General features: G+C 38.9%; 2 protein-coding genes across 3 annotated transcripts; both read left to right on the top strand.

Annotated features, from left to right (window-relative positions):
• Window positions 1-1,324: 1,324 nt before the first annotated feature.
• Window positions 1,325-19,585, top strand: LOC142996777 (ribosomal protein S6 kinase beta-2-like). 2 transcript variants are annotated; one of them, XM_076147860.1, is made up of 16 exons: window positions 1,325-1,522; window positions 3,829-3,883; window positions 4,084-4,121; window positions 4,244-4,358; window positions 5,569-5,637; window positions 5,823-5,970; window positions 6,217-6,274; window positions 6,635-6,735; window positions 7,929-8,019; window positions 8,281-8,371; window positions 9,472-9,579; window positions 10,399-10,461; window positions 10,612-10,689; window positions 10,957-11,064; window positions 11,359-11,471; window positions 19,498-19,585. In XM_076147860.1, exons 2-16 carry the CDS (start codon window positions 3,830-3,832, stop codon window positions 19,505-19,507), a joined length of 1,245 nt encoding a protein of 414 aa, XP_076003975.1. In that variant the 5' UTR covers window positions 1,325-1,522; window position 3,829; the 3' UTR covers window positions 19,508-19,585. The 2 variants fall into 2 exon arrangements, with proteins under 2 accessions (XP_076003975.1, XP_076003974.1); XM_076147859.1 differs by lacking the exon at window positions 19,498-19,585 and adding an exon at window positions 12,725-15,684.
• Window positions 19,586-21,503: 1,918 nt separating this feature from the next.
• Window positions 21,504-25,742, top strand: LOC142996862 (rheacalcin-1-like). Its single transcript, XM_076147977.1, has 8 exons — window positions 21,504-21,727; window positions 22,430-22,555; window positions 23,286-23,391; window positions 23,929-23,997; window positions 24,095-24,186; window positions 24,606-24,719; window positions 25,047-25,149; window positions 25,566-25,742. The coding sequence occupies exons 2-8, from the start codon at window positions 22,442-22,444 to the stop codon at window positions 25,628-25,630; spliced, it is 663 nt and encodes a 220-aa protein (XP_076004092.1). The 5' UTR covers window positions 21,504-21,727; window positions 22,430-22,441; the 3' UTR covers window positions 25,631-25,742.
• Window positions 25,743-25,947: the final 205 nt, after the last annotated feature.

The raw sequence follows: 25,947 nt of genomic DNA, 5'->3' as shown, positions 1-25,947 counted from the left end.
TGCAGAAGATTCTGGAGGCATCTACCTGCATTTGTCGAGGCGTCTCACCCAGGAGATTAGGCTGAATTGTGTAGAATGCACCGGAGAAATCAAAGAATGTGCTTCTCATTGTGCTACCTGCTCTGTTCAGCTGCGAATGTGCTCGCTGTAACAGGTACATGATGGTGTCATCAACTCCAACATGGGGGTTGTACGCTACAGAGCATATTGTAGTAGATCCAGAGTGGAGGAAAGAGGGACATGATGGAAGTTTCCTATAGCTATGGAAGCGTCAAGGTGTTTGTGTGTTTATAATTTAGCAATGACTGAGCTGATGGTATCACACCCTGTGTCTGGAGCAACAGGGACAACACTTTAACAACTGAAATGGCAAATGTAAACTCCCTCTGCAAGAATTATGGATGAAAACTCACAGCTCAACATCAAGGCTACATAGACTCTCTTTCACTCTCAGTGATATGTGTCAAATGTGCAGAAATCCAATGCTCACTTGCATAACTCCAAAGACTTTATAAACGTATTTATTGGTATGGTACGAGTGTTGATTTAATTTGTTGTTCAATTTAAAAAACAAGACACTAAATACATCATAATGTAGAGTTGAAGAGTTAATAATCGAATGTGCCTAAATGACAAGCCTGGAACAAGGGTCAGAATCAGCTATAGATATTACACTAGTATCACATTCATTGGCCGGGTTTTTTTGATGCGAGGTACTTAGAGAATCAACTGTAGGAAGTAATCACAACAAGTAGGGATTGATTACAGAAATGGGATTTTGGTGCATTTAAGATTATTAGTGATAAGGAAAGTTGGAAAATTGATATTACTGATGATGTTGATGAGTTAATTTTAGTGTTTGTAAAGCTTTTTTTATTATTATTATTATTCTTTTTTAGAGAAATCCATTCAGAAGATGGATGGCATTCGACATAGAAAGAAAAAAGAATATACCACGGTGGACATCTTATTGAATATAAAAGGTTGCAATTGTAAGAGTAGTGATAAAAATGCAAAGAAAGAATGTTAGCGGCCATTTTGGAGAACGGTAAAAAGAATGACACAAAGCAAACATGACACAGGAAGAAAGAAGAAATACGATATTGTTTAATAAAAATGTACAAAATAAAAAGCTCAAGAAGTAAGATCTCTAATTTGTTTAACTTTCTTAGATAAATTTAATTAATTGCGAGGACATGAAGGTCTTCTTTTTGTTTTTGTTTTTTTAACAGTTCCATTAATTAGTTGTACTGATCCACTCAAATTCAACACTCAAACAGAAGCAGAAGCAGAGGCCAGCGACACAGGTTGAACAGCAACTTCCTCTGCTGGCTCAGGAAGTTCAAAATTAAAGCCGTAGAAGAAGAGACAGGCGCACTCGAGGGGGCTTTTAAACTGCGTCCGGCTCTGCCTGGTGTTTAGGTTGAACAGACGTAATGCTTCTTGGATATAAAAGAGCTTAATTTCATTCACTGTCGGATTCTGGACGGAGCTAAATCACCGGATGTTACAACGATCCCAGGTGAAACGCTTACTAAGATTATCTCGCTTGTTAGCTTTCCTACCTGTCAAACCAGAAGTCAGACAACGTGGTTTCTGTTGACGTCAACATGTCAGGCAGTTTTCACTAACGTCAAACTGTACCGAATGTTAACACATTATTGTGAGATTATAGCGCTATGTAAGCTCGGTTAAACCTACAGATGCGTTCACTGTCACGTGTTGTTATGGTTTAAACGTGGCTAACTGTTAGCATTCTAACTGACAGTATTGGTAGCATGTTTGGTACTGAAGCATCGCTGTGCCGTTTTCTAAATAATATCTTTATAAGATTTCCGAGACATATGTCACGCATTAAGAGCTGGAGTGGTATGGAACCGTTGTCAAGCTCTATGTTGCCCTCAAAGATGTTAGCTGGCCCAGAGTACACTCCCGATCTAGGTGGTGGAAGCTAGGCTAACGTGAGCTAACGTGAGCTTACGTGTTTGTCTCTAAACACTGATGGGGAAACTGGATGTCAATGGCTGATACTTTTTGTTAAATCCATATATTTTAAATTTTTCGGTCATTTAATGAGCAATGCCATACTATAGGAACAGGATCTGTATCACGATAAATGGTTTGATTATTATGACCACAATAAATATAACGCTGTTTTACCTAGTGTTGACACATTTACCTGAGTAAGCTTGTTCTCAATTTCAGCCTGACCTGTTTGTTTGTTTGTTTGCTGGCTGAACATTTTTGTTGGAAAAAGCATTTGACATGACATTGAGTATGCAGTTAGGAAACGTTTTGGAGATTATATCTTGGATGTAGTGATTTGCGGATCCTTGGAGGCTTCGCACCAGGAATAAAGGCGCTGATCATCTTGACGAAAGAGTCCAAGACAAGTTTGTGTAGGAATAAAGGAAGACATTGAAACAGGTAGAGGAATCTTGGCAAGACATACAATGTGATGACATTGATTTTCCCAATTAAGGAGAGCAGCAGGTTGTTCCATCTCAGAAGTCTTGTTATGAGCGTGGTTAATGTTGGCAACGGCCTGGAAAGAGAAGATAGTCCACTTGGCGGAGCTGCAAACTGAATTTGTTATTGGGGTAACATTCACTCTTTCAAAGGTTTATTTTATACCCAGAAAAATGGCTGAAGGTGTCCAGAATCGACCAGACAGCAGGGAGACTAGAGCAACGAATCATCTGTCATCGATATTTGACACCATTACGAACAACACCTTTAAAAAGAGTGGGAGGCTGTAATGAAAAGGCCAGTGACTCAATGGTCAAAGCAAAGAGGAGTAGCAACAAAGGGCATCCCTTATGGGCCTCCCGCTGTAGTGTGAAGAATTCTAAACTAATATGGTTTGTTGGGACACTGAGGCGATGAGTATGGTAATGGTAATCTCACCCAGCTGATGTCATATGGGGCAAGGGACATGTGATGTCATTTGGGGTGTGATGTTGTGACGTCATGATGTCATATGGGATGTCGTGATGTCATGTGTCGAGACATGTCATATGAGACATCTTAAGCTATTGGGACATCTTGAGCTGTGGGACTACTTAAGTTTAATGTATGAATTGAACTGTGTGTTTATTTATTGTTATTTATTATTTATTATTTGTTTGTAGTTGTTTATTTATAGTTTGTTGCTGTTATTTATTACTGTTCAAAGATTCAGGCACAGCACAAATGCATTTCGTTGTATTATCATATACAATGACAATAAAAGCTCTTCTCTTCTATTCTATTCTATTTTATTCTATTCTGATGAATTTGTTTCTAAAGCCAAATTGCTTCAGTACCACAAATAAGTATTCCCATTCCACCCTGTGTAAGGCTTTTTCAATGTCCAGGGAATGAATAACATTTAAGAAGGTGCGAGTGTTGAACAACAGTTTACCGACCCTTAATGAAGCCGTTTTGCTTCTTTGGAGTTATACTCAGCAATACCCTTTCCAAAACAAGAGTAATGGTTTTGGCCAAAATTTTAAAGTCAGTCCTGACCTATTAAATATTCTGGTCTAGTGTGTGAACTGACTGGTTGGTCAAACTTCTGGTAAAAGAACAGAACTCACATAATTCATCTACTATTAGGAAAATTGGAATATGAAGTGATTTTTGACCAGTGTGATGAAGATGGACAGGGTGATTGAGTGCAAAATTTCTGTAGGGATAAACGAGGGTCAAAGGATCCTCCTGCCAAAGATTCCTCCCCATGGCACAAATGATTTCGGGGGACTGCATTTATTATTCAGGTGAGAGTGCCAATGAGCCCCCAGATAAAAGAAACGCATGACAATGTATTTTCTTTTCTTCATGTTTTAGGATGGCAGGGGTATTTGACATAGACTTGGAGACCGAAGATGTCAGTGAAACAGAGGTTTGTATCTAATCTATCTAATAACATGCCATTTAAACATCTTGGTAACATTCTTCTAATTAGACCAATGAAACAAAAGTGTCGTGGATGTTTTCCATTGCATGCGGACTATGCATGCATTCTTAAAGTTAGAGTTAAGTGTTGATTTCAATGTTATTACCATTGTTTCACATCTTGTGCTTCTTACTTCCTGTCTGTAGGATGATATTTGTGACTTCACCGTGACAGAGACAGAGAAGTAAGTCTTGCTCAGCTCTGAAAAATGCACATTAATACTTTACAGAGTACAGGTAAACACAAGCACAGCTACAAATCTCTTCATTTGTTTCACTTTATTGAATTTTTTCCTTCTTATTCCAGTGTTCAGACGGAGGAGGTGGAGCTTACAAGTGAAAGTGTCAACAGAGACAGTGAGCGAGTCGGACCTGACTGCTTCGAGCTTCTCACTGTACTAGGAAAAGGAGCTTATGGCAAGGTGTGTGTACATCTGCTTGTGTGCTCCAATGGTAACATTAAGATTTCTGCAGCACTGACACTTAACATCCTGAGGTACCATCAATAGATTCATCATTATTATCATCGTTAATAGAGTTCATTGTTTGTTGTCTTATTCATTGCAATGTACACTAGTGACATCTACTGGTACAATGATGTGGCTCAGCAGGACCAGTTTAGGTTCTTTGCCTTTCCTCAAGTGGAAACAATTCAAAATTACTGACATGCAACTGCTGTCCCTCTCAATGAAGACTCTGATATCACTGATATTATTACTGTATAGTCATTTATCACAACTTTGCTAGTATTTCCTAATACACAATATACATTCCCCCAGTATTTCACAATTTTCTTTTTTTTTTATAGAAGGTTTATTTTCTTGTGTCACCAGGCATTTCAGTTTCTGCAGCCTCTACGATGATGTTGTTAGTTTAGACAAACTAATTGAAGTACATCTTTGGTAATGTTCACAATAGCCAGCTGGATTGGAACATTCCAGTACAGCATGATAATCAGTTTATAGAACAGAGAGAGTTCCTTGAACTGCCTAGTTGGAACAGTGTCTAAGAGACAGGTTGATTATTTAGATAAAGAAATCATTGAAGATAGTTAAGTAGAGTAAATTGAAGAGAAAAAAAATGTAATATGAAAATATATAGCTCTTTTTAAGGTTCCTGTGTTTGAGGATACATCAGTGCCTATGGGGCAGGAGGTGATGAATTTGGTGTCTAATTTTGTTTCTAAAAGCTCATGAAGTCATTACTAATGAGGTCAATAGGGATCTATGGGTCAATAGGGTTATGGCTCTTGGTCACCCTGGTCAAAGTGCTGAAAATAAACCAAGGGCTGTTTTTGTTGTCTTAATAATGAGCAATAGGCCGCTCTGGCATTGCAGAGTGAGTCCACTCTATGGTAATTTTGGAGTCTTTATTTTGTATTGAGATCTTTGAAGATTAACTGTTTCTTAAGCACTCTGAGATATGGTTATCATATATAACACCACAAGTGTGCAGCTGCCTGTGTTTTATGTGTATGTCGAGGCAAAATCACAATTTAGCTTTACAATTTAGATTTCCATTGCAGCAGGTATGAGTTAGATAGATGTGAAATACCAACAGCACTTACATCTTTGCTTTGTTTTCCTTGTCTTACACTTTCTGCTCTACTCGTGTTGTTTTTTCATCATTCAGGTTTTCCAGGTGAGGAAAGTTCAAGGTGCCCAGATGGGAAAAATATTTGCCATGAAAGTCTTAAAAAAGGTGGGAAATGAAAACGATTGCTGTCTCCCGCCCCCTAAGGGTGTTTTACATTTCAACAGCGTTGAAACAAAGTTTTATTTGATATTCCCTTTATTCACACCATGATCTTTCCCTTTATTCTATTCCCCACCTTTGTTCTCTTCCTTTTCCCTTCACTCCCCTGTCTCTTGTTTGCCCATGTTCAGGCTAAGATAGTGTGTAACGCTAAAGACACAGCTCATACACGAGCAGAGCGAGAGATCCTGGAGACGGTCCGACACCCATTCATCGTGGATCTGCTCTATGCCTTTCAGACTGGAGGAAAACTTTACCTCATCCTGGAGTGTCTGAGCGGTAAGACAGACGACTTGTTGCAGGATGTTTCATTTGCACTCTTCCAGTTCGAAACACTACGGCCATCTCAATCTGTCAGTTTATTTTATTTCTCTCTCAAATTTTTACTTCACCTTCTGCTATCAGGCAACATGGCTCTGGATGGTATAGATGAGGATAAAGTGTGATGAAAAATAGCTAAAGGGATGGATGGGGGTAAAATCTGTGATGCCACTAACTTCTCGGTCCTGTTGTCCCGGTCACCAGGAGGTGAACTGTTCATGCAGCTGGAAAAAGAAGGCATCTTCATGGAGGACACTGCTTGGTAAGACTCAACACTCAGCATCATACCACAAAAAACATTCTTTTATCTAGTCATCATGAAATAAAATATGCAATAATATATAAAAATGGAAAACAAGCATTTCTGTTCAGCTTTCCAATTGTTCTTTGCAAATTGAAGTCTCTCTTTGAATGACTAAAATAGTACTTCCAATTCTACAAAACTGTGTTAATTTGTGTTAATACACAGTACGTAATTACTTTTTACTAATGTGTTCTTTGTATTGTGGTGCTGCTATAATCGTATTGTCCGTGAGTAATCGACTACCACCAGTTTTTTTTTTGTTGTACTTGTTTTTCGTTTTTGTGTCATGGACTCATGGACTTGGATGTGTGTGTGTAGTTTTTATCTAGGAGAGATCACTCTAGCTTTAGGTCACCTCCACTCCAATGGGATCATTTACCGTGACCTCAAGCCTGAAAACATCATGCTCAACCACCAAGGTAACATATCTAAACATGATCAGTACAGGTTGATTGTATCAGATATGAATATCTAAAGTTACAGTTAGATATATTTTTTTGTCATCTTATAGCACAAATGTAATTTACTCTGTATCTGCTTGAGTTTGGTGTGTTGAGATCATTGATTCTCAACACAATACTACTACAATACTGATGTATTGAAATGTTGAATTGTTGTGAAGTGTTGTCACAATTATCATGAACATTACACAGCTTGGTTCTCTTCTCTCTCTCTGGTTTTAGTTCTCTCCCTTTCTCTCTGTCTTTGCTTCCCTTCCACCTGTGTATCTATATAAACAATCTGTGTATGGCAATGTGTCACACATGGACCCAGCTAACATAACCGTGACAATGTGGCTTTATTATTATCACTTTGGCACAGAACACAATTATTCATCACCAACAATGCTGCTATCCACCACCTATACAACCTGACTAAGTCATTAGCTCAAGTAACCATTTCTTTGTCTCCTTGTGCATTTTGCCCATATGTATATCACCTTTCCTAGTCATAAGTTTGACTCCTAATAAGTTATTAAGTTCTCCTTGCAGTTCAACTTACTGCACCATCTACCTTTAACATTGAGGATTTAAAAATGGATTGAGTTGTTTTAATATTAGGTAGATTAGATTCAACTTTATTGTCACTGAGCAAGTACAGGTACAAGCCAATGAAATGCAGTAGCATCCAACCAGAAAGTGCAAAAGTGTACTATTATATATACAGAATACAGAATATATACAGAATAAACTATATACATTATATATACTGTATATACTAACTATAAATATAAATTATTAAATATGCAAATAAATAGTGCAATGAGTCTTAGTGCAAAACGGAAGTGAAACGGAAATGATCAGTGCAAACCGAAAGTTGTGCAAATAGCAGTGGAGTGCAAGATGATGCTAGAGGGAGGATGGAGTTGAGTGGGGGAATAGAGTAGAGTTCAGCAGGGTCACCGCCTCATAGAAGAAACTCTTCCTGAGCCTGCTGGTGCGAGAGCGGAGGCTTCTGTAACGCCTGCCGGATGGGAGGAGGGTGAAAAGTTTATTGTTGGGGTGGGATGAGTCCTTTATAATGTTCCTGGTTTTGCCCAGACAGCGTCGACGGTAGTAATATGGCTCAATCATGGATGATGTTGCATCAAAATGTTTTTATTTATTCAAAGGTCACATCAAGCTGACTGACTTTGGTCTCTGCAAGGAATCGATTCACGATGGAGTTGTCACACACACTTTCTGCGGCACCATAGAATACATGTGAGTAACAATGTGGACACATACCGTACACATTCAGAGCTCCACACCTTTACAGTCCTCAGTGTGAATAAGAATTTACCAAAATAAATGTGTTACAAGAAACACAACACACAAGAGGTTGTAACAATTCCCCAAGCTTGGACAAAAGTGAATTTCTGAAGTTTTTGTCTTTGATAAACAAGATTTTGTGTGAATCACTTGCTTGCCATGTTTTCACCTTCCTACATTCTCCTATCCCTCTTGTTATTGTGTATCTTTCAGGGCTCCAGAGATCCTGACCAGGATGGGTCACAACAGAGCAGTAGACTGGTGGAGCCTCGGAGCCCTGATGTATGATATGATGACTGGATCGGTGAGAGAATGACTTAATGACAAGGAAGAATTGAGATAGAGGGAGGGAAGAATAGAGAGAGGGAGGTCATCATTGATTGTAGTTCAACCTAGACAAAGAAATATTGATTTTTCTTGAGTAAATAAAAGTTAATTCAATCAGAGCTGACATATGAAGCAATAGTTCTTGCATTCACAAAAATGCCTTAAGAAGAGTTGCCAGGAATTTTGGTTCAGTTTTGGTGCAGTTGATACCGGATAATGCCACTCATCTGTTGATCATCTAATCAGCTCACAATGACTGTTTGAACTTTTACCTTTTGTCCCTGTCATATCTGATCTGCCAACAAATAAGTGCTGAAGATAATATGTGTATCATGATATAGCAAGAGCAGTTTTTATTCAGTTTAGTTGTCATTGAGATAACATTCAGTTGGCAACTTCGTAATGTCAGCACTTCCTAGCTGATTCACCGGTTTGCCGGTGAAAGGCAACCAATGCAGCTGTAGGAAGTGTAGTCTATAAAGTATTAGCACCCTCTAGTGACAGAAACATATTCTGCATGATGTGACCACAATTTTGATTCAGGTAACGTTATGAAATATTCCCTTTTGTAAGTGAAAGTAGCAGCAAGGCTATTCAGGCAGTGTGACTGGTTTGGTGTGGTTCTTTATGGTTCTCAGGCTGGATTTACAGAGTTAAATTTAAATAATGCAGTCCATTTAACCAATCCTTTCCTCTTCAGCCATTGTAAGTCCATAACATTCAACATTGTGGCTAAGGCCTACATAAACAAAGCTGTCCATAGTTTTATCATTCATTATTTTACCATGTTTGTGACCAAAGTAAACCAGAATGTCCTTCATTATAACCAACAAGCAATCAACACATCAATATAATCCCCATTCCTGTTGCTTCTATTTGAGAAGCCTTACTCACTTATACATGGTGGATTGGTTCCATCCCGTGTGCTCTCTGAATATTCAGTTTGTAAGTGGATTTTTGCCATTACTTTAATTTAGAAATCTCCAGTTTAACCTGGCAGTCATTCCTCATAGTAGTCAACCGACATTAAAACACATACATAAATACATCTAATACCTGCATACTTTTCTCTACCAGCCTCCGTTCACAGCTGAGAACAGAAAGAAGACCATTGATAAGATTCTGAAGTGTAAACTCAATCTGCCGCCATACCTGACCATTGATGCCAGGGACCTGATCAAGAAGGTACGGCTGAATTTATTTCTCTTCATTTTAAGCCTCTCTCCACACTAAACTTCAATTTTTCACACATAGAAGCAGGCTTGTTTTGTCACCGTCGAGTGTGAATGGAACTAGAAAATAGAGGTGCGACATTTTAGTATTTTCAAACCTGATGATGACGATGATAGAATGATGATGATGATAACATGAATGGGGTAACCGCCTGAAAACTCTGTCTCTGATCGCTCATTGTGAATGTTAATATAGCCAGATCACCTAATGTAGATGTTGTTATTCATCTCTTTATATGATTATGTTTTCAGACCTGGCTTCCGATAAATAAAATTGCTTAATAATGGATGCAGGGATAATAAAGCAATGAAAGTGATGCAGGAGAAAACAGTATGGAGGTTCAGACTAAGCAGAGTAACTGGACTGAGTATGTGCTTCTCCTGACCATGTGATGGCTGTTAGGCACAACATTATTTTTTAGAATTAAGAACAGATTTTGTCCTGTCTCTATTGCTACATGCGCATTGATTATTTGCCCATACTGCCATTTAAACAAAGATGTTGGTAAGACGTGAATTTGGACGAATATACATGAAGCGTTTCGTAATCAAGTGTGAGTTGAGGAAGTGCATGCAGATTCTAATGTTGCCTGATTAAATACATTTCCAGTTGCATAATCTAGGTTTGTTAGTTGGTGTAATATTTTATTACAATATAAACCAATCAGTCATGGTTTTTACATGATATTTGAAAAAAATCTGTGTTTTCATGTGCATGTGAAGATACTGAGTGTACACTCAACATGCACCTTAACATTGTATTTCTTCCCAGCTGTTGAAGAAGAGTCCAAGCCAAAGACTCGGCTCCAGTACAGCAGACTGCGCTGATATCCTGGTAACTGCAGCAATTCATTGACTCAGATGCTTGCTTGTGTTGGCTATGAGTGTAATCTAATTAGTCTGGATATAAGATGTTTCTTCATATCAGATTCAAGAAGATTTCTACAAGGAATTATAGATAACCCACTTCCTTCTTCCTTTACAGAAACATCCTTTCTTCAGACACATTGACTGGGACGATCTTCTCAACAAGAGAGTGGAGCCGCCATACAAGCCACAACTGGTAAAGCTGCAGTTGTTTGTCACCAGATACAAAATGTCATTACTCGTTCAAACTCGTGGGTTAGTTTAAAATGAATGATGTTCATGTCAAACAACATTTAGTTCCGTAAAACATGACGGTATCCCTTTCTCCTCACCGGAATCTCTTTCAACTCTTTCTTGGACCAGGATTTCCTCTAAATTGCTCAATAATTTCCCTTTTTCGTATTTTCCCAAAATCTCTTTCATCTTTCCCCTTCTTTTGCTTTCTTCCTGCCTTTCTCTGTAGCACTCGGATGAGGACGTCAGCCAGTTTGACACCAGGTTTACCAGACAGACACCGGTGGACAGTCCAGATGATACCTCACTTGGCCACAGTGCAGAGCTTGCATTTGCTGTGAGAGATTCTTCTCAGTTTTCACCCAGATTTACAAAAACAAACTCAAAAAATTCCCTGGAACTATTTATTAGCAAGAAAATAGTAGATGTAGATGGATAGCAGGACAATAACTACAGGAAAACAACAAACAATGTTTTAAAATACATTAGACCCTCTTAGTTTGGTGGGTGGTGGTCTTTCATCATCAATTGTTCATTGCCCCTTTAAGAAAAACACATCTTATGTCAAATAATATAACTGAACTCATTCATCCTCGACCGTCTAACATGAAATTGTGATCTGCTTCATCAGGGTTTCACCTATGTGGCTCCATCAGTACTAGAGAGTCTGAAAGAAGGCTTCTCCTTTGAGCCAAGAACACGGACGATACGCCGACACAACAGCAGCCCACGCACACCCATCAGGTAAACACACACAAAGAAAGTCCTGTTTAACTTTGAGTTTAAGTTGCAAATCTTAACTGTTTGTATATTTGACAACGGTCAAGGCAAACCAAAATCATAAACCTATTAAGGGCTAGATTCAAAATCACACCTAAAATCAAAGAAAAGAATTAAAATCATAGGCTGATACAATTTCTGGGAATTTCATCATAGCAACACATAATGTGACTCATTAGTGTGTATGGCCCCTGCGTGCCTGTATCACCCTGATCAGTGGGCGGATGGTGTCCTGGGGGATCTCCTCCCGGACCTGGATCAGGGCATCAGTGAGCTCCTGGAGAGTCTGTGGCTGTACTCGGCAGCACTGGATCGAAACCTAATGTGCTCAATAGGATTTAGGTCAGACTAATGTGAGGGTCAGTCAAGCATAACATTCACCGCAGCCTCTCCAGACTCTTTCTCGCCTGTCGCATGTGCTCCGTGTGAACATGATCTCTTCTGTGACTCTACTGTTCTCTTACGAATGGCAATCGAGTTGCATGGTGCCGGGCTGTGAGTACAGCTCCCACTAGAGGACATTGGGACCTCATGCCACACTCATGGAGTCTGTTTCTTACAGTTTAGTCCAAAACACCCACACACACAGCCTGTGTTAGGTCATGTTGTAGGGTTCTGGCAGTGCTCCTCCTGTTCCTCCTCACACAAAGGAGCAGATGTTGGGTTGATTCCCTTCTACAGCCCTATCCAGCTCCTCCTTGTGTAACAGCCGGTCTCCTGGTATCTCCTCCATGCTCTTGAGGCTGTGATGGGAGACACAGCAAACCTTCTTGCGAACTCATATATGGATATGGCATTCTAGAGGAGCTGGAATTCCTGATTGGGCTGTAGTTGACGCCTCATGCTACCAGACGTGACAAGGACACGAGCAGAACACAAAACTAGACACAGTGGGGTAAAATAAGGAGAAGGCAATTGTCTGTGGCCACCACATGCAAAACCATTCTCTTTTTGGATGTTGGCTTGCTTTTGCCTCTCAATTGCACCTGTTGTTGCACCAAAGCAGGTGAAATCAATTAACAATCACTTGTAAAACCTAAATGGACAGATTGATATCCCTGACGTTTAACTGACTTGGTGTTATACTGCGATGTTTAAGTGTTCCCTTAACTTTTTGAGCAGTGTATATTAGTAATCATCTTACTCCAGCCTCCTTCAGCTCTTTCTCATCTTCTCTTTCTTTCCTTTATACCGCCCCCAATTCTTCATACCTCCAGTCCTTTGAAGTTCTCTCCTGCTGGACCTTTCAAGTCCAGCATCGATGGAGAGCCAGATGTTTTCTCTCCAATATCTCCACCTGCACCTCCAGCTTCCAAGCCGCTGGAAAACGGAGCTGCCAGTAAGCCAATCAGGACCCCTGCTAGGAACAAGAAACAGAAGGGACACCGGAGATGAAGAGGAAAGGGAGGAACTCAACAGAAAGAGCTAGCATGCACAGCACAACAAAGCATATTTACAGTACATATGGAGGAATTATTGGGGCAGTGAATTTCAGTGTGCTGGGTATGGCAGTGTTTGTCAGGTCTGTTGGTCCAGACTGAAGTATCTTAATGATTGATATATGGATTGTGGTGAATTCCCAGAGGATGAATCCAAATGACTTTGGTCACAATGGGATTCATTTGACAATAGAAGTGGATAGTTGGGTTTAGGCATAGATATCGCGGTAGCATGAGGTAAGATTTTTGTGGTTAAGGTTATGATAACAATATTGTCAGGATTTCAAACTCTGCCCACAATTACAGAAGGATCAATAATAACAGGCTACCAGCAGCAAAACCTCACAAGAACTACACATTCTCTTCAGCCTCTGCTATCCATTGAGGTTTAATGCAAATGTTATCATACTAAGATACAAAGACTTATAGAAGACATAGAAGTGTGTGTGTTAACACACATCGCAGCAGGAACATTCATTTTGTTGACTGTTTCCAGGTCAACTCTCTATTCCAAACACATTCAGAGGATCAGAGTGAAATTTCCTCACTTTTATCTTTCTGAATCAGACTTTTAGGCTTTACTTTGACGGTAAATCAAGTGAATAACTCAAGGTCAAGTAAACAAGTTCTGTGACCGTGTCATTGAAGCAGAGGAAATCTGTAATATCAGGTTCTCATCTATTGTGTTTAATTAGTTTGTGTGATTTTTAATTGCTTCACAAGAGATTGTACAGTGATTTGGCATAAAATGCTAATTGGAGGACTAATAAAGCTCAGGTGACTGTAGTCCTGAGTAATACAAAGCTTAATTTAAATATGAGGTTATCAAGTGAACTTTGTATGCTGGAAAATGTGTAATATTAGTGCATTTGTTAGGTTGTATCTATATCGCACAGAAAGCCACTGAACACATCGTCTGTCAGAAGGGGCTAATTTATTCAAGAATGTCAGCACAGCTGTGGTCTCTCTCTCTCTGTCTCTGTCTCTCTCTCTCTCTCTCTCTCTCTCTCTCTCTCTCTCTCTCTCTCTCTCTCTCTCTCTCTCTCTCTCTCTCTCTCTCTCTCTCTCTCTCTCTCTCTCTCTCTCTCTCTCTCTCTCTCTCTCTCTCTCTCTCTCTCTCTCTCTCTCTCTCTCTCTCTCTCTCTCTCTCTCTCTCTCTCTCTCTCTGTGTGTGTGTATATATGCATATATATCTATACCTCTATCTGAAAATGTATTAATTTGCATTTCATCCCTATTTCATAATTGCTGAGCTGTTGCTGCCAACTGAGTCAACATGTCTGCTGCCAAATCTTTTCACAACTGGATAAACTGACCAGTCATTACAAAGCACTTGACAAGATTTGTCCAGGGTTTTTTTGAAAAAAATAATTTTCTTTAACAAGGAGATTATCATACTTTCACGATGTAATAACAAACGTACTGTATTTAGATGTTCACATACAGTATTACCATAGATAGAAGAAGTGCTTTCAGATAAAAAAATATAACATTGTATTAAAAGAATATTTTGGATTACCAATACAAAGCTATTTTTACACATTTAGCTCAGGTCAATAAAAATTGACATGTAGGATGAAATAGTTATTAGCTGTGTCGGTGGAGTCTTCTGTTTGCGTTCAGTCACTGCACACATGCTCAGTCAGCGATTCAGTATTGGGAAGCATCCCAGAGTTAATCACACATTCAAATTCTCCTGATCCCCAAATTCCTTCAGGTTTTATTGCGCTTTTTATCTGTGATAAACCTTTTAGTCCAAGGCCATGAAACGTGGGCTGACCCTAACAGTGAAGCATGACTTCTTCGTAACTGTTCCATAAATCATACATTTGCCAAAGAATATTGCCTTTTCATTTTAAAGTTAGATAATGCTTTGTGATCAATTTCCTTTATGCATGCTATTGGTTTGGAAACTGATCTAATACACAATCATCTTCATCATGTCGTCCAACTCTCACCGCCCGTCACTAGCACTGGATATTTACACTGAGTTAGTTGTTTCATGCGTTCTGAGGGTCAGAGGTCATTTCAGAGGCTGTATGGGGAAAGCTGGTATTATATTGAGTTGAGGTATATTGAAAGGAGTTTCTTATGTGTGGTCGACTCAGATATTGCATTAAATTACACAGGAGTAACAAACTGAGAACTCGATGGAGAGAATAATTTAGTTTGATTGTTTTATTCTGGGCTGTGAACAAACGATCTACCAGGGAGTAAAAGAAAGTCATTAGGAATCAGTAAGGTGATTAATATTGCAATAGGGGAGCTTTGGTTTTGCTTTCTGTTTGCTGTGGTTTACTCTCCAGCCACCAACTGCAGTGGTTCAATTAATTCATTTCTCTTTGGCAGCTGCTGCCATGTTCAATTTTGTGTATTTATATTAATAATGAATGTAATAAAGCTATATTTGAAGGGTGCTATGAAGTCTTTGTACACCTTTGGAGCTTTTGCCAAGTTATTTCATATATATATTATCTTGAATTGTTCTATATTGATTGGGTATTGATTGGGTATTTTAAAATAACCAAATCACATTGAGAAAAAATGTTAAATTTCACATTTTTGAATATTTATGCTAAAGCTCCAGAGGTGCACAATCTCATTGAAGAGCCTGGAAATCAAAGAATAAGATTTAGTTAACGGCAACTGACGAAACATTTGTTTTTTGTCAAATATTTATATTTTCCTCCTGGCTAGGTGATGAATGTGTGAAAAATAAAGAAATAATTGATGCTGAAGCCGATGTCATTGAGAGCCTCATTTATACTGATTCAGGAAATGGTTTGATTTAGTTTTGGGGTGGAAACGTTACTGAAAACCAGTCAGCATCATCAGTATTTATTTACAGACTGCAAAACACGTCTTTCCCATTTTCAAATATGGACTATGTTTAGACATTAATGTCACTTCGAAACATTAAGAGGAAATGTGGCGCAAACCCTGTCAAGTCTTTATTCAACTAATTTGTTTTAGTTTTTACTTTCAAACCCCAATTTTGAAATAATTGAGACAGTGTGTAAAATGTAAATTATACACTCATTCTGCCTGAAACAGATTCCAAACTATTTGGGACCGGGGCAGTGTAAGCCTGGGAATGTTGTGGAATGTTCAAAAAGCATTTCCCAGAACCAAAAAGGAAAAGCCAGCCAGCATCGTTGTCATGGTATGGGAGGGGTTAGTGCCCATGATGTACATCAGCATTTTGGAGCAACAAATGCTGCCATCTAGACAACGTCTTATTCAGGGACATCCCAGCTTATAGACGTATAACGATGCAGAGCTACATTCTGCATGTGTAACAACAGCGTGGCTAGTAAAAGTGCTAGAGTGACCTGCATGCAGTCCAGATCTGTCATAGAAAAGGTGTGGTGCAATATACAAACTGACATTTGGCACCCTGGACTTTTGAAAAAACAGAAATCCGATATCAAGCAAGAATGGCATAAAAGGACACTTTCAAAAATACGACAATTTTGTGTCCTTAGTTCCCAAACAATTGCTGAGAGTTGTTTAAGGGAACCTGATGAAACACAGTGGTATGACCCTCTCCCCACTTACAAGTGAAACAAACTAAAAGGCCAAACTAAACTTAACAGACGTAACTGGTGCAAACAATGACTAATAACTTCCTTGCCACACTCACTGGCTGGCTCTGGCTGATATGACAGGAGTTCAGGACTTTCTAATCATGAGAATTGAGTGAGAGCAGATACATTAACATTTCAATTTGACATTAAATGCACATTCAGACTCCATCCATCTGTGATGAGCAAAACACATTTTGCTCTCTCTCCTCTTTTAATATTCAAATACAACTTTAGACAATGTTATGCCACACAATCAAGTAATATATGTCGACTTTCAAACTGTCTGTTACTGTGCTACCTACGCATAATCAGAACTGAGTTTCTAATGAAATAATTGGCAAAACTGTAATGCACACAAAACACATGTCACAGTTCTGGTTATTTTTTAATTGCTTGGATCATTGTTGACCTTTTTGTGCTGGCAGAGCATCGCAAATTTAGTCTGGCTGATTTTCCTGCTGCACAAAGGAGGGATGAAGCTCAGCTGATCCTGCTCAGGTTGATCTAGATGTGATTAAACAAACACATTTGGGCTTTGTTTTGCATAACAATAAGAGCAAATGACCTAATATACCTATCTTTTGAGCATTTGCACTAGAAAGGCTGTTTTCAGTACATAATGCACACCTGTACCATATCCATTACATGCCATCACTTGAGGAGCCCCCTTCACCAGATGAAACAAAACCTAAAAAAAAAAAAATCAAGCTGTTTAACTGGGCTCTGTAGAGTTCATTTTGTCCATGTTGCTGTTCAACTAGTGGTTCTTAGAGGTCTTAATTGAGTCAAACAGCATGAGCCCACCCCACCCCCCAGTTCCTTATACATGACTGTTTGTGTTGCTCTTGTGTTGCTCTTCATGCTTTATTGTACCTCTGTATAATCCCACTGGAAGTTCCTATTGCACACCCAGCCATTCATGGATGAGGGAATCGCTCTTGGAATTGCCTCCCGAGGTTTCTTCCTTTTTTCCTTATACATTATGGGTTTCTCTGGAGTTTTTCCTCGTCTTCTTAGAGAGCTTTGGGTGGGGTCAAGAATGTTTCTGATGTTGTTGGCCTGTAAAGCCTTTTGAGACATCGTATGTGATATTGGGCTATATACAAAAAGTTGACTTGACTTAATTTGACTGGATAGCTGAATAATTAATGACAGATAATAGTCTCTCTGTAAATATATCAATATAAACCACACAGTTCCACAGTGTTTTAAAACCCAAGAAGAAAGAGAGCCCCAATCCATCAGTGTGGCGGCTTTATGTATGCTCCAGTTATCTCAGTCATCCTTACTTCCTTAAGCACAATTGCTTAAGACAACCCATATGTGATAACATTATTTGTGTTTTCTTAAATAAATCATTAAAGAGGATCAGCCTCCCTGGTCTACTCTTGAAAAATTGCGACTGGAAAATGATTTAATACCTCATTTCCACTTTGGTCATGTTTTGGAGATTTGTACAGAGGGAAGAAATAGCATGCACAACTGTCAAAAACTCTATTGTACTGTACTGACTGTGCTGGCTGGTGACGGGCAGTTATCGGCCATTGTGCAGACAGGCCAGGGAACCAGGGGACGCTCAAATTGGGCCTCCTCCAATTCTGATTTTTACACCTGTGGATGATTTTCCACTGTGACAGTCTTATGGTGAAATGCTGTGCTCAGCTTTTGACCAAGTGATACAAATTCATAGTCAGGAGGTCAAGTTCTCCAATGTGTGTTTGTACTCCCAGTATTTCGCCACTCATGTTGCCCCACTAGGTTATCAGGATTTAGGTCCATTCGCTTCAGATAGTTCAGATAAAATTAATTCAGTCAGCACTTCCCCTGCTGTTACTGCTTGTTGTTGGTATGTGTGGTCTTGGTTTCACTCAGTTCATTCCTTGGCATTCCCTAGCATCATTGAAGCACGGAGACGAGGGTGCACCCTTTACACCCGCAGCAATGACACCGCTGCTCTCCACTATGCAATATGATAATAAAGAAACAAAGGAACAAAACGTTAACATCTGTTATTTCCCACTCATTTGCCGTTAACATGTAACAAAAGCTGGAGGAACTGTATAATTATTTTTCAACTACCACACTTATCTCATAGTTATAGTTATCGCCAATTTCTAATTCCTTTCATTCTTTTTCTCCATTAACTCATCTAATTGCAGTTAAGTCCCCAAACCTGGAAATTTCTACCTGACTGAATTATTTCACAACTGAAATAATTGAATATTGAATTAAAATTGATGATTGTATGGGTATACTCTTTCAAAGTGGGTCTGCTACTGTTACAAGTTTAGAGTACTTTTCCAACGCTGCTTATTTATCTACAGTAAATAAATCACATCAGGTTCACCTTCAAGGACATCCATTATGCTCTAACCTTCACTGGCTGATAGGCAGTCCATTTAGTTCCTTTACCAGAAACCTAACGCCATGTCGCACGTCATCGCCTCAAGAGAAAAAAATAAACATTCAAAATTCAATCATGCAACAAAAATGTAACAACTTTCTCTCAACTTTCTGTTTATGACAGAAGATCTACCAAGTCAAACTGTGTCTTCAAATAGGCCTGTGTTTATGTCCTGTTTCAAAGTGGATTTTCTCTATAAGGTGCTATTTGGTTCTGAGGGGAAAACACAAATTCGGTCATAGCTCGGGTCAAACGGCTTCTGGTACTAAATGCTTCTCAGAAGTGCTTCAGCAAACACTGATTAATTGAGATCTGAGGCTGAGCCTGCTGATTACTTTATCAGCAGTATGAAAGTACACAGCAAACTGAAATGTGATCAACATGTAAGGTGGAAATAAAAAGGGCAGAGCAGATTGACATTTCCCTGACGGAGACCATCTCTACCCGATTCTGGTAAGAGACTGAAATTCTCTTATCCTTTTACTGCATTCTCTTCACAAGGGACAAAAATTTGAGGTTAACCCCAAGCTCTAACTGTTTATCTCTCTCTACACTGGCAGAACCATTTAAGTCATCACCCTCACCATGAAATCTCTCCTGGTCCTCTCTTCTCTCCTGGCTGTTCTTCTCTCCATCAGGGCTGCAGCAGGTAAACTGAAACCACATACACGCACGCTTAATTTTTTAAGGGTTTTACAAATATTCACTTGAATCTACCCAGATTTTCTAAAAGCAGTGTTTCTGAAACGATACAAATTTCACATTTCAGGTTTCTGATATGCATTCAGGTGAAATTATTGATAACAATTTCGAGTTGACTCTGTTTTCTTTCCAATCTGTAGTGAATACAGTGTTCTGCAACTTTGGGATATGTGGGGACCTAATACAAGGAACTAAAAATGAGTTTAAACTATTAAAAATATTAGTGATATAGGTATCACTAACTATTGTTAGATGAATAGCCACCCATCATTAATGCAATCATTTTGATAATGTACATTTTCTGCCTTTGTGGGGGATCGAAATACATATACATTATCATCCACTCTTCTACAATTCAGCCTCACTTTATACAGCCTCCATGTAACATTCTCACCTGATAAACACCAACTGTGCTGAAATGTGAGAGCGTGTGCCACACAGATACACAATTCTCCTTCTCTATTTTGATTTGCAGTGCACACTTGAATGTTACAGAACAGGAGAGGTGACATCCTTTTGTTACTAAAATCAACATCAGGAGACAAGATGAGATGGGTGGGAACAAGATAAGATAAACCTGAAATGGCAAGCAACAAGACATTCATGTCATCATAGACAGTTGGCCGTGCCCACACTGCACTAGTATAGCATGACCACATGTTACAGTAATTTACTTTCTCTATTATTGTTTATTGACATAATGCAGTAATAATAATATTGTGCATTCAATACTGTGTATAGGCATCAAACACTTGTATGCAAATATGACCTGAGATATGCAGCTGAGGTTGTCAGCAATTGTGCACGGGCTTGCCAATTATCGTGAAATGACTCAGAGGCAGTGCTCGGTTCAGAGAGCTGCAGGGAGAAGCTTCTAGTTGATTAGTTAAACTCCTTTGTTATGACATAAGCTGTAATCACAATTCATATGCCACCCTTACATTTAAATGTAGTCATGCCCTCTGCCTGACCGTGATATCGGCATTATAGTCAAAAAATGAGTCAAGCATTTTAAGTTTTTTTTGTTGTTACCAGTTATTTTCCTATTGCTCAAATATATGTGTTTAGGCTTAATTCCTTAAAGTCTGATGGTCAGAGTGGCCTTGTAGCTCTAAATGTGTCAGGAACAGATAAAACCTTGTAATTACATGGCCACAATATTATAAACAAATATTTGGGACATTAATTCATTTTTACATGTTGTCATGAAGTATAACAGCATCAGTCAGCACCTGATCTGATGGTAATTCTCCAAATGCATTATTGGGATTTTGTAATGTTGTAATGTGGTGGTGGGCAGACTCTCTGTGGGAGGAATGTCAAGGGAGCATCCAGGAAGTTTTCACTGACTCAAACTCAAACTGACTTCAAACTTGATGAGTTGGACTCTTTTCATGGCTGCACCTGTTTCACTCTGGAGAAGTCTAGATGGGATATGGCCATAGAGTGAAGGCAAATTGAAGCTGATTGGCTTCCAGCCCCCACATTTGGAGTTTCTCAAATATCATATAATCATTTTTGGACATTTATATTTGATGATTTCATGCTTAATCGTTGACCTTTTAGTTCAATCTAGTGTTATTTTCAGCTGTACAGAAGGAAGTACAGTAGGAAGCAATCAGCACATTTTCTTTAGGAAACTAATTTCTAGTTACTATGTAGTTGATTCGACCTGACATATATCAAAGTTCACATTATGAGTTGATAGCTAGATAACAAGATACTTAACTGATGTAATGTATTGTACATTTATTTTGTTTCTATTCTGATAGTTATTAGGATAATGATATTGGTGAAAAAGCTCCACCCACAGAGCTGGTGTTTTCTTTTAACCTTTCTTTTTTCTCTCAATCTGTTTTCACCATGCCAGTGTCACAACTCACAGAAAATACTCCATATACTTCAGCTCCGGAATATACAGAAACAACTAACACTCCGCCGACGTCAATCCCATGCTGTAGTACTTTGCAATATCCTACTACACAGGGTCCTACACCGGCCCCGCCGCTGTGTAATCCTGGTTGGGAGGCTTTTGAGGGACGCTGTTACTACTTTGTGAATGAAAACCTGTTCTGGCCACAGGCACAGGTAAATAGACTGATGATCTATATGCTTAAATCTCCATCTCTTACATGCTGAATACAATCATATTACATTGTAACATTATTTATTGTCCCAGATTGTGCCACCAGGGATCAATGACTCCAGAAGCATGACACATTCATTCCCCCTAGATTTTAGTTCATGACAAATCGATTCGTGCCATATCAACAAATCACTTAACCAAATGAGGCAGAAAATTATTTATTTTGCTGCCCATCCCTTCTGGGCAGGGTTTACAGGAATGTCAGCTTTCATATCATCAATCTAAAAAAGTTGTTATACAAAAAAAAATAAAAAAAATTGGACAAGCAACAGGCCAACAGAGGAAAGAATATGAGTGTGTTTTAGAGATAGATAGATAGATAGATAGATGGAGAATTGAGTTTAAGTGTTATTTCACATTGAATGTTATATCTAAAAATGCAAAATAACTAGGTATAGGTATATATGTATAGATTTGGCTATTACTGTTATCTCAGTCAACTTAAACTTCAGCAAGAGTTAGCAGAAACCTACGTTAAAGTATCAGCTGTCAGTCAAATGTTATAAAGTAAAGAAGAAAATATTTTGCTCTAAAATATAGTGTGGTGGTGATCTCCCAATAGGAAAATTCTCTTATTTGAAATACGGTAATGGGTAATGTGGAATCATAAAGACTCCTCCCTCTGTCTTCTTCCTCCCCTTCAGTCCTACTGTGCCATGCTTGAAGGCACACTTGTCTCCATCCACAGTCCACAGGAGTATGGTTTCCTCCAGCAGCTTACTACCACTAATGGACAGTCATCTGCATGGATTGGTGGCTTCTACCTACAGGTACAAACAGAATATCTTGTTTTTACCGGTATTTTTCATTTATATCGCAATGATTTTTATCTCAACACATGGAATCTAATGTTGAAGGTGTCTACAACAATTGTGAGCTTTGCGTTGTATCTGTGATGTGTTTATAAAGAGTTATAAGCATTAATAACAAGCCAAAGATACAGGCAAGGTTTAACATTAAAGACCTGAAGAGTTTATAGATCTGGTGTTTAAACTTTAAAATCTGTGTCACTTCATCTGCATTCACGGAATATGGACCAAAGAATTTTCCCTGTAGACTCGAACCACCAACTTGTAACAGGACCAGGCTGGAAATTCCTTATCAGAGATATATTTTGTTATCATCAAGAGACTGGCGAGCAAAATCACATACACGTTGTAGCCTCTTCATCTTTATTTCAATTCCCTACACCAAGATGTTCGAGCTATAATATGTGTTTTTGGAAATGGAAACACACAAGCACGAATGAACAACTGCTTTGTGCCAGTATCTTGTAAAATGGTGCATAGCATGAACTGAACTGAACTGAATTGAACTGCTCCTGATGTGCATGGTATGCCCCTGCCATCTGTGCATGAATGGGTGAATGTCTTTGGAGTCTTTGGAGAAAATTGTCATGCAAGAACAGTCAATTATAGTCGATGTTGAGGATTTAATGATGTAGACAAAACACGTTTCTGCAGAGGCTGATCATTGACCACTATCTTGTGCTTTCTCTAGTATGAGTGGCTGTGGCTAGATGGCTCCTGGTTCTTCAACAACACCAACAGCTGGAGTGTCCAGAACCAATTTAGCAGCAACCCCTGTCTGCAGTTCAACACAAATGGTAAGCAAATACACAGATTTGGGTTCTAGCACAGCGATTAAACATAGCAAGAACAAACATGATCACAGTTTCCCTACGCACAAAAGACTCACAACAAGCAGCAGGGAGGCCGACTGACCTCCCCTTCACAGCCGCAATGACATAGCCGGTCTCAAGAGTTTTTAAATGTTTTGTTGACTTGAGTGGGGAGTCCCCACCTGTGGACGCTTGGCAGGATCATCCAACCAGGTGGTTACTTCAAAATGAGCAAAGGACATAACCAAATTGAAGCTGGAAGACATTTGTGGCAGCAATTGACTGGCTTGGTTCCTCCTACAACGAAACAGCCAATAGCAATGTCAGCACAGCACAGTCCAAGTTGCACAAAATGATCCTGTGAGAGAAAGTAAGCAAGCAGCCTGTTCAGAGGGCAACACCCATAACACAGGGATAAGTATAGACCAGTTCATATAAGAATGATTCTTCACTTCACATTCCTTTTGTAAACTTGATGCGTTGACTGCTTCATGATTGTAATAGCCTATCGTCTTTTTACAGAAGGATTGTCCAATGTCCCGTGCAATGTTGAGGAAATTAGCGCTATCTGTGCAAAGGACTCTAATGTCCGTAAGTTTGCGTAACCTCTAAAAATGAAGAGCGCATTATTTTTTATGTTTTAAGGTAAAAGAAAGATGAAATATTTTCTGTTTTTTGTCTTTTGCAGCACAAGGTATAACGTGCCCTGATGGTTGGTCGTCGTTCATGGGCCGCTGTTATTACTTCCAATCTGAAGATATGACCTGGCGTCAGGCTGATGTAAATCAACTTATTAAGGCCCCTGGTCAACCTGAATTTAGAAAGCTCCTCCGATTGTTTACAGAAAAACATTTGGTCACACAATAGAGAAATCAAAATTAGCTTCATTCACTTCAATATCAAACAAGAACTGAATATGACAAAGTAACAAAATGTAATGGTTGAAGTTAAATGGGTTTGCTATGATTGTAATCCTATTACCAAGAATACTTAATATTCACAGGTGGAAAAGGGACCTTACAGTCTACTAGACTACAGACATAACAGAAGTTTGTTTATGCACATCCCAACTCTTTCTCTCTTCCAATAATTTCTCTTTGTCTTGCCAGTTGTTTCTCTCACTCTCCTGACCCCTCACTCCCTCTGCCTCCTTTGTCATTGTGAATACTTGGTCCTTCATTCCTCTTCCTCTCCATCAGACAAACTGTGCGACTCTTGAGGCCAGCTTGGTGTCCATACACTCCCGTCAGGAATATGCCTTCCTCCAGCAGATGAACAGTTCTACAGCCTGGCTGGGTGGCATCTTCTTCCAGGTCAGACTGAATTACACTTCAAAATCTAACTTCTTCTGAAAATCTTGCCTAAGCTGACTTCTTCTGGTTGAACATGTCAAGGCACAAAGTAACAGAGTAATAACAACACTCTGAACAAGACACGTTTGCTTCTAAATCTTATAATTTAATCTGTATTGTCTGGACTACCATACACCTGTTACTTATATCATGGGGAAGTTTATAAAACATATGTATATACTCATCTACTAAATAAATATACTGGCTCACTAAATTGTGAGTATTAAGTGATGTCACTTAATGATCCAAGTTATCAGGACTTCATTTATCATGTTTTCTCAATTGCAGAACCAATGGATGTGGCTCGATGGTTCCTTGCTTTATCAGGGCTTTTTCACAGACATGTCTTATCCAAACAGTGAGTTTGCATGCCTTGGAATAAACAACAATGGTAAGTAAACATGTTTATATCTTTGGCTTTTCTCTTCTTCTAGTTATGTGAAAAATAAGACTTTAAGACTTCAATGCAAGGCTTTGTAGCTTCATCCTCACTGTAAACAACTATTTTCATTTTGATAGTCTGTTCTGCACACAGCAGAGACATAAGAGTAATCATCTTCGAGTTGATAAAGTAACAGATTTATGAGGATATTCCAGGTTTCTGGTAAAAAATAAGTTTGTAAAATCTTTGAACTAGTGTGCAATGATCCACTCCACTCATAAACACCACAGCAATTCCCAAAGCTTTAGCATTTGGGCTTTGGGTATATGTGTAAGGAGTAGGTGTTGGTCTTAAGTAGTGAGATCAGCACTTGCCATGGGATTCATATGTGTTTGGAACAAAATTTGAAATTTTTGTCTTTACAGATGGATGGAGCAATTATGGCTGTGACAATTACTTCGCTTCAATTTGTGTGAAGGATGGAATATAAATCTGGAACCCAAAATGGAAAACAGAATCATTTATTCAAGGACAAATGTAACTAAAATTAAATCAGCCCAAATAAAAAGTTGTCATCATTTCTGAGTTTCAGGATGGTTAATCTTTTTCGCAGATAATATTCAAGATGACACATACACACTGTCAAGACATTCAATCAAGATGATCTTAATAGTACATGTGTGTAATATCGCTGATGCATGAGTGAGCAAGTATCCCATAATGTTATGTTCGAAGCACACGCATCCGCAAAGTATTGATTGATTTCATCCATCATTCATGTCAAATCTCATGTGCCCACCACAACTG

The sequence above is a fragment of the Genypterus blacodes genome, unplaced genomic scaffold (assembly GCF_046128005.1).
Source record: "Genypterus blacodes isolate CSIRO-AG114 ecotype Tasmania unplaced genomic scaffold, CSIRO-AGI_Gbla_v1 ptg000039l_1, whole genome shotgun sequence".
Classification (NCBI taxonomy): domain Eukaryota; kingdom Metazoa; phylum Chordata; class Actinopteri; order Ophidiiformes; family Ophidiidae; genus Genypterus; species Genypterus blacodes.
This window is presented reverse-complemented; position numbering and strand designations above follow the sequence as displayed.

Bases quoted from the DNA above. Each gene is read 5' to 3' on its own strand.
- LOC142996777 (XM_076147859.1), top strand. From the start codon at position 3,830: ATGGCAGGGGTATTTGACATAGACTTGGAGACCGAAGATGTCAGTGAA. The intron at 8,020-8,280 runs GTGAGTAACAAT...TGTATCTTTCAG, and splicing joins TGCGGCACCATAGAATACAT to GGCTCCAGAGATCCTGACCA. The intron at 10,690-10,956 runs GTAAAGCTGCAG...CTTTCTCTGTAG, and splicing joins CGCCATACAAGCCACAACTG to CACTCGGATGAGGACGTCAG.
- LOC142996862 (XM_076147977.1), top strand. From the start codon at position 22,442: ATGCTTGAAGGCACACTTGTCTCCATCCACAGTCCACAGGAGTATGGT. The intron at 23,998-24,094 runs GTAAGTTTGCGT...TGTCTTTTGCAG, and splicing joins TGCAAAGGACTCTAATGTCC to CACAAGGTATAACGTGCCCT. The intron at 24,187-24,605 runs GTAAATCAACTT...CCTCTCCATCAG, and splicing joins TGACCTGGCGTCAGGCTGAT to ACAAACTGTGCGACTCTTGA.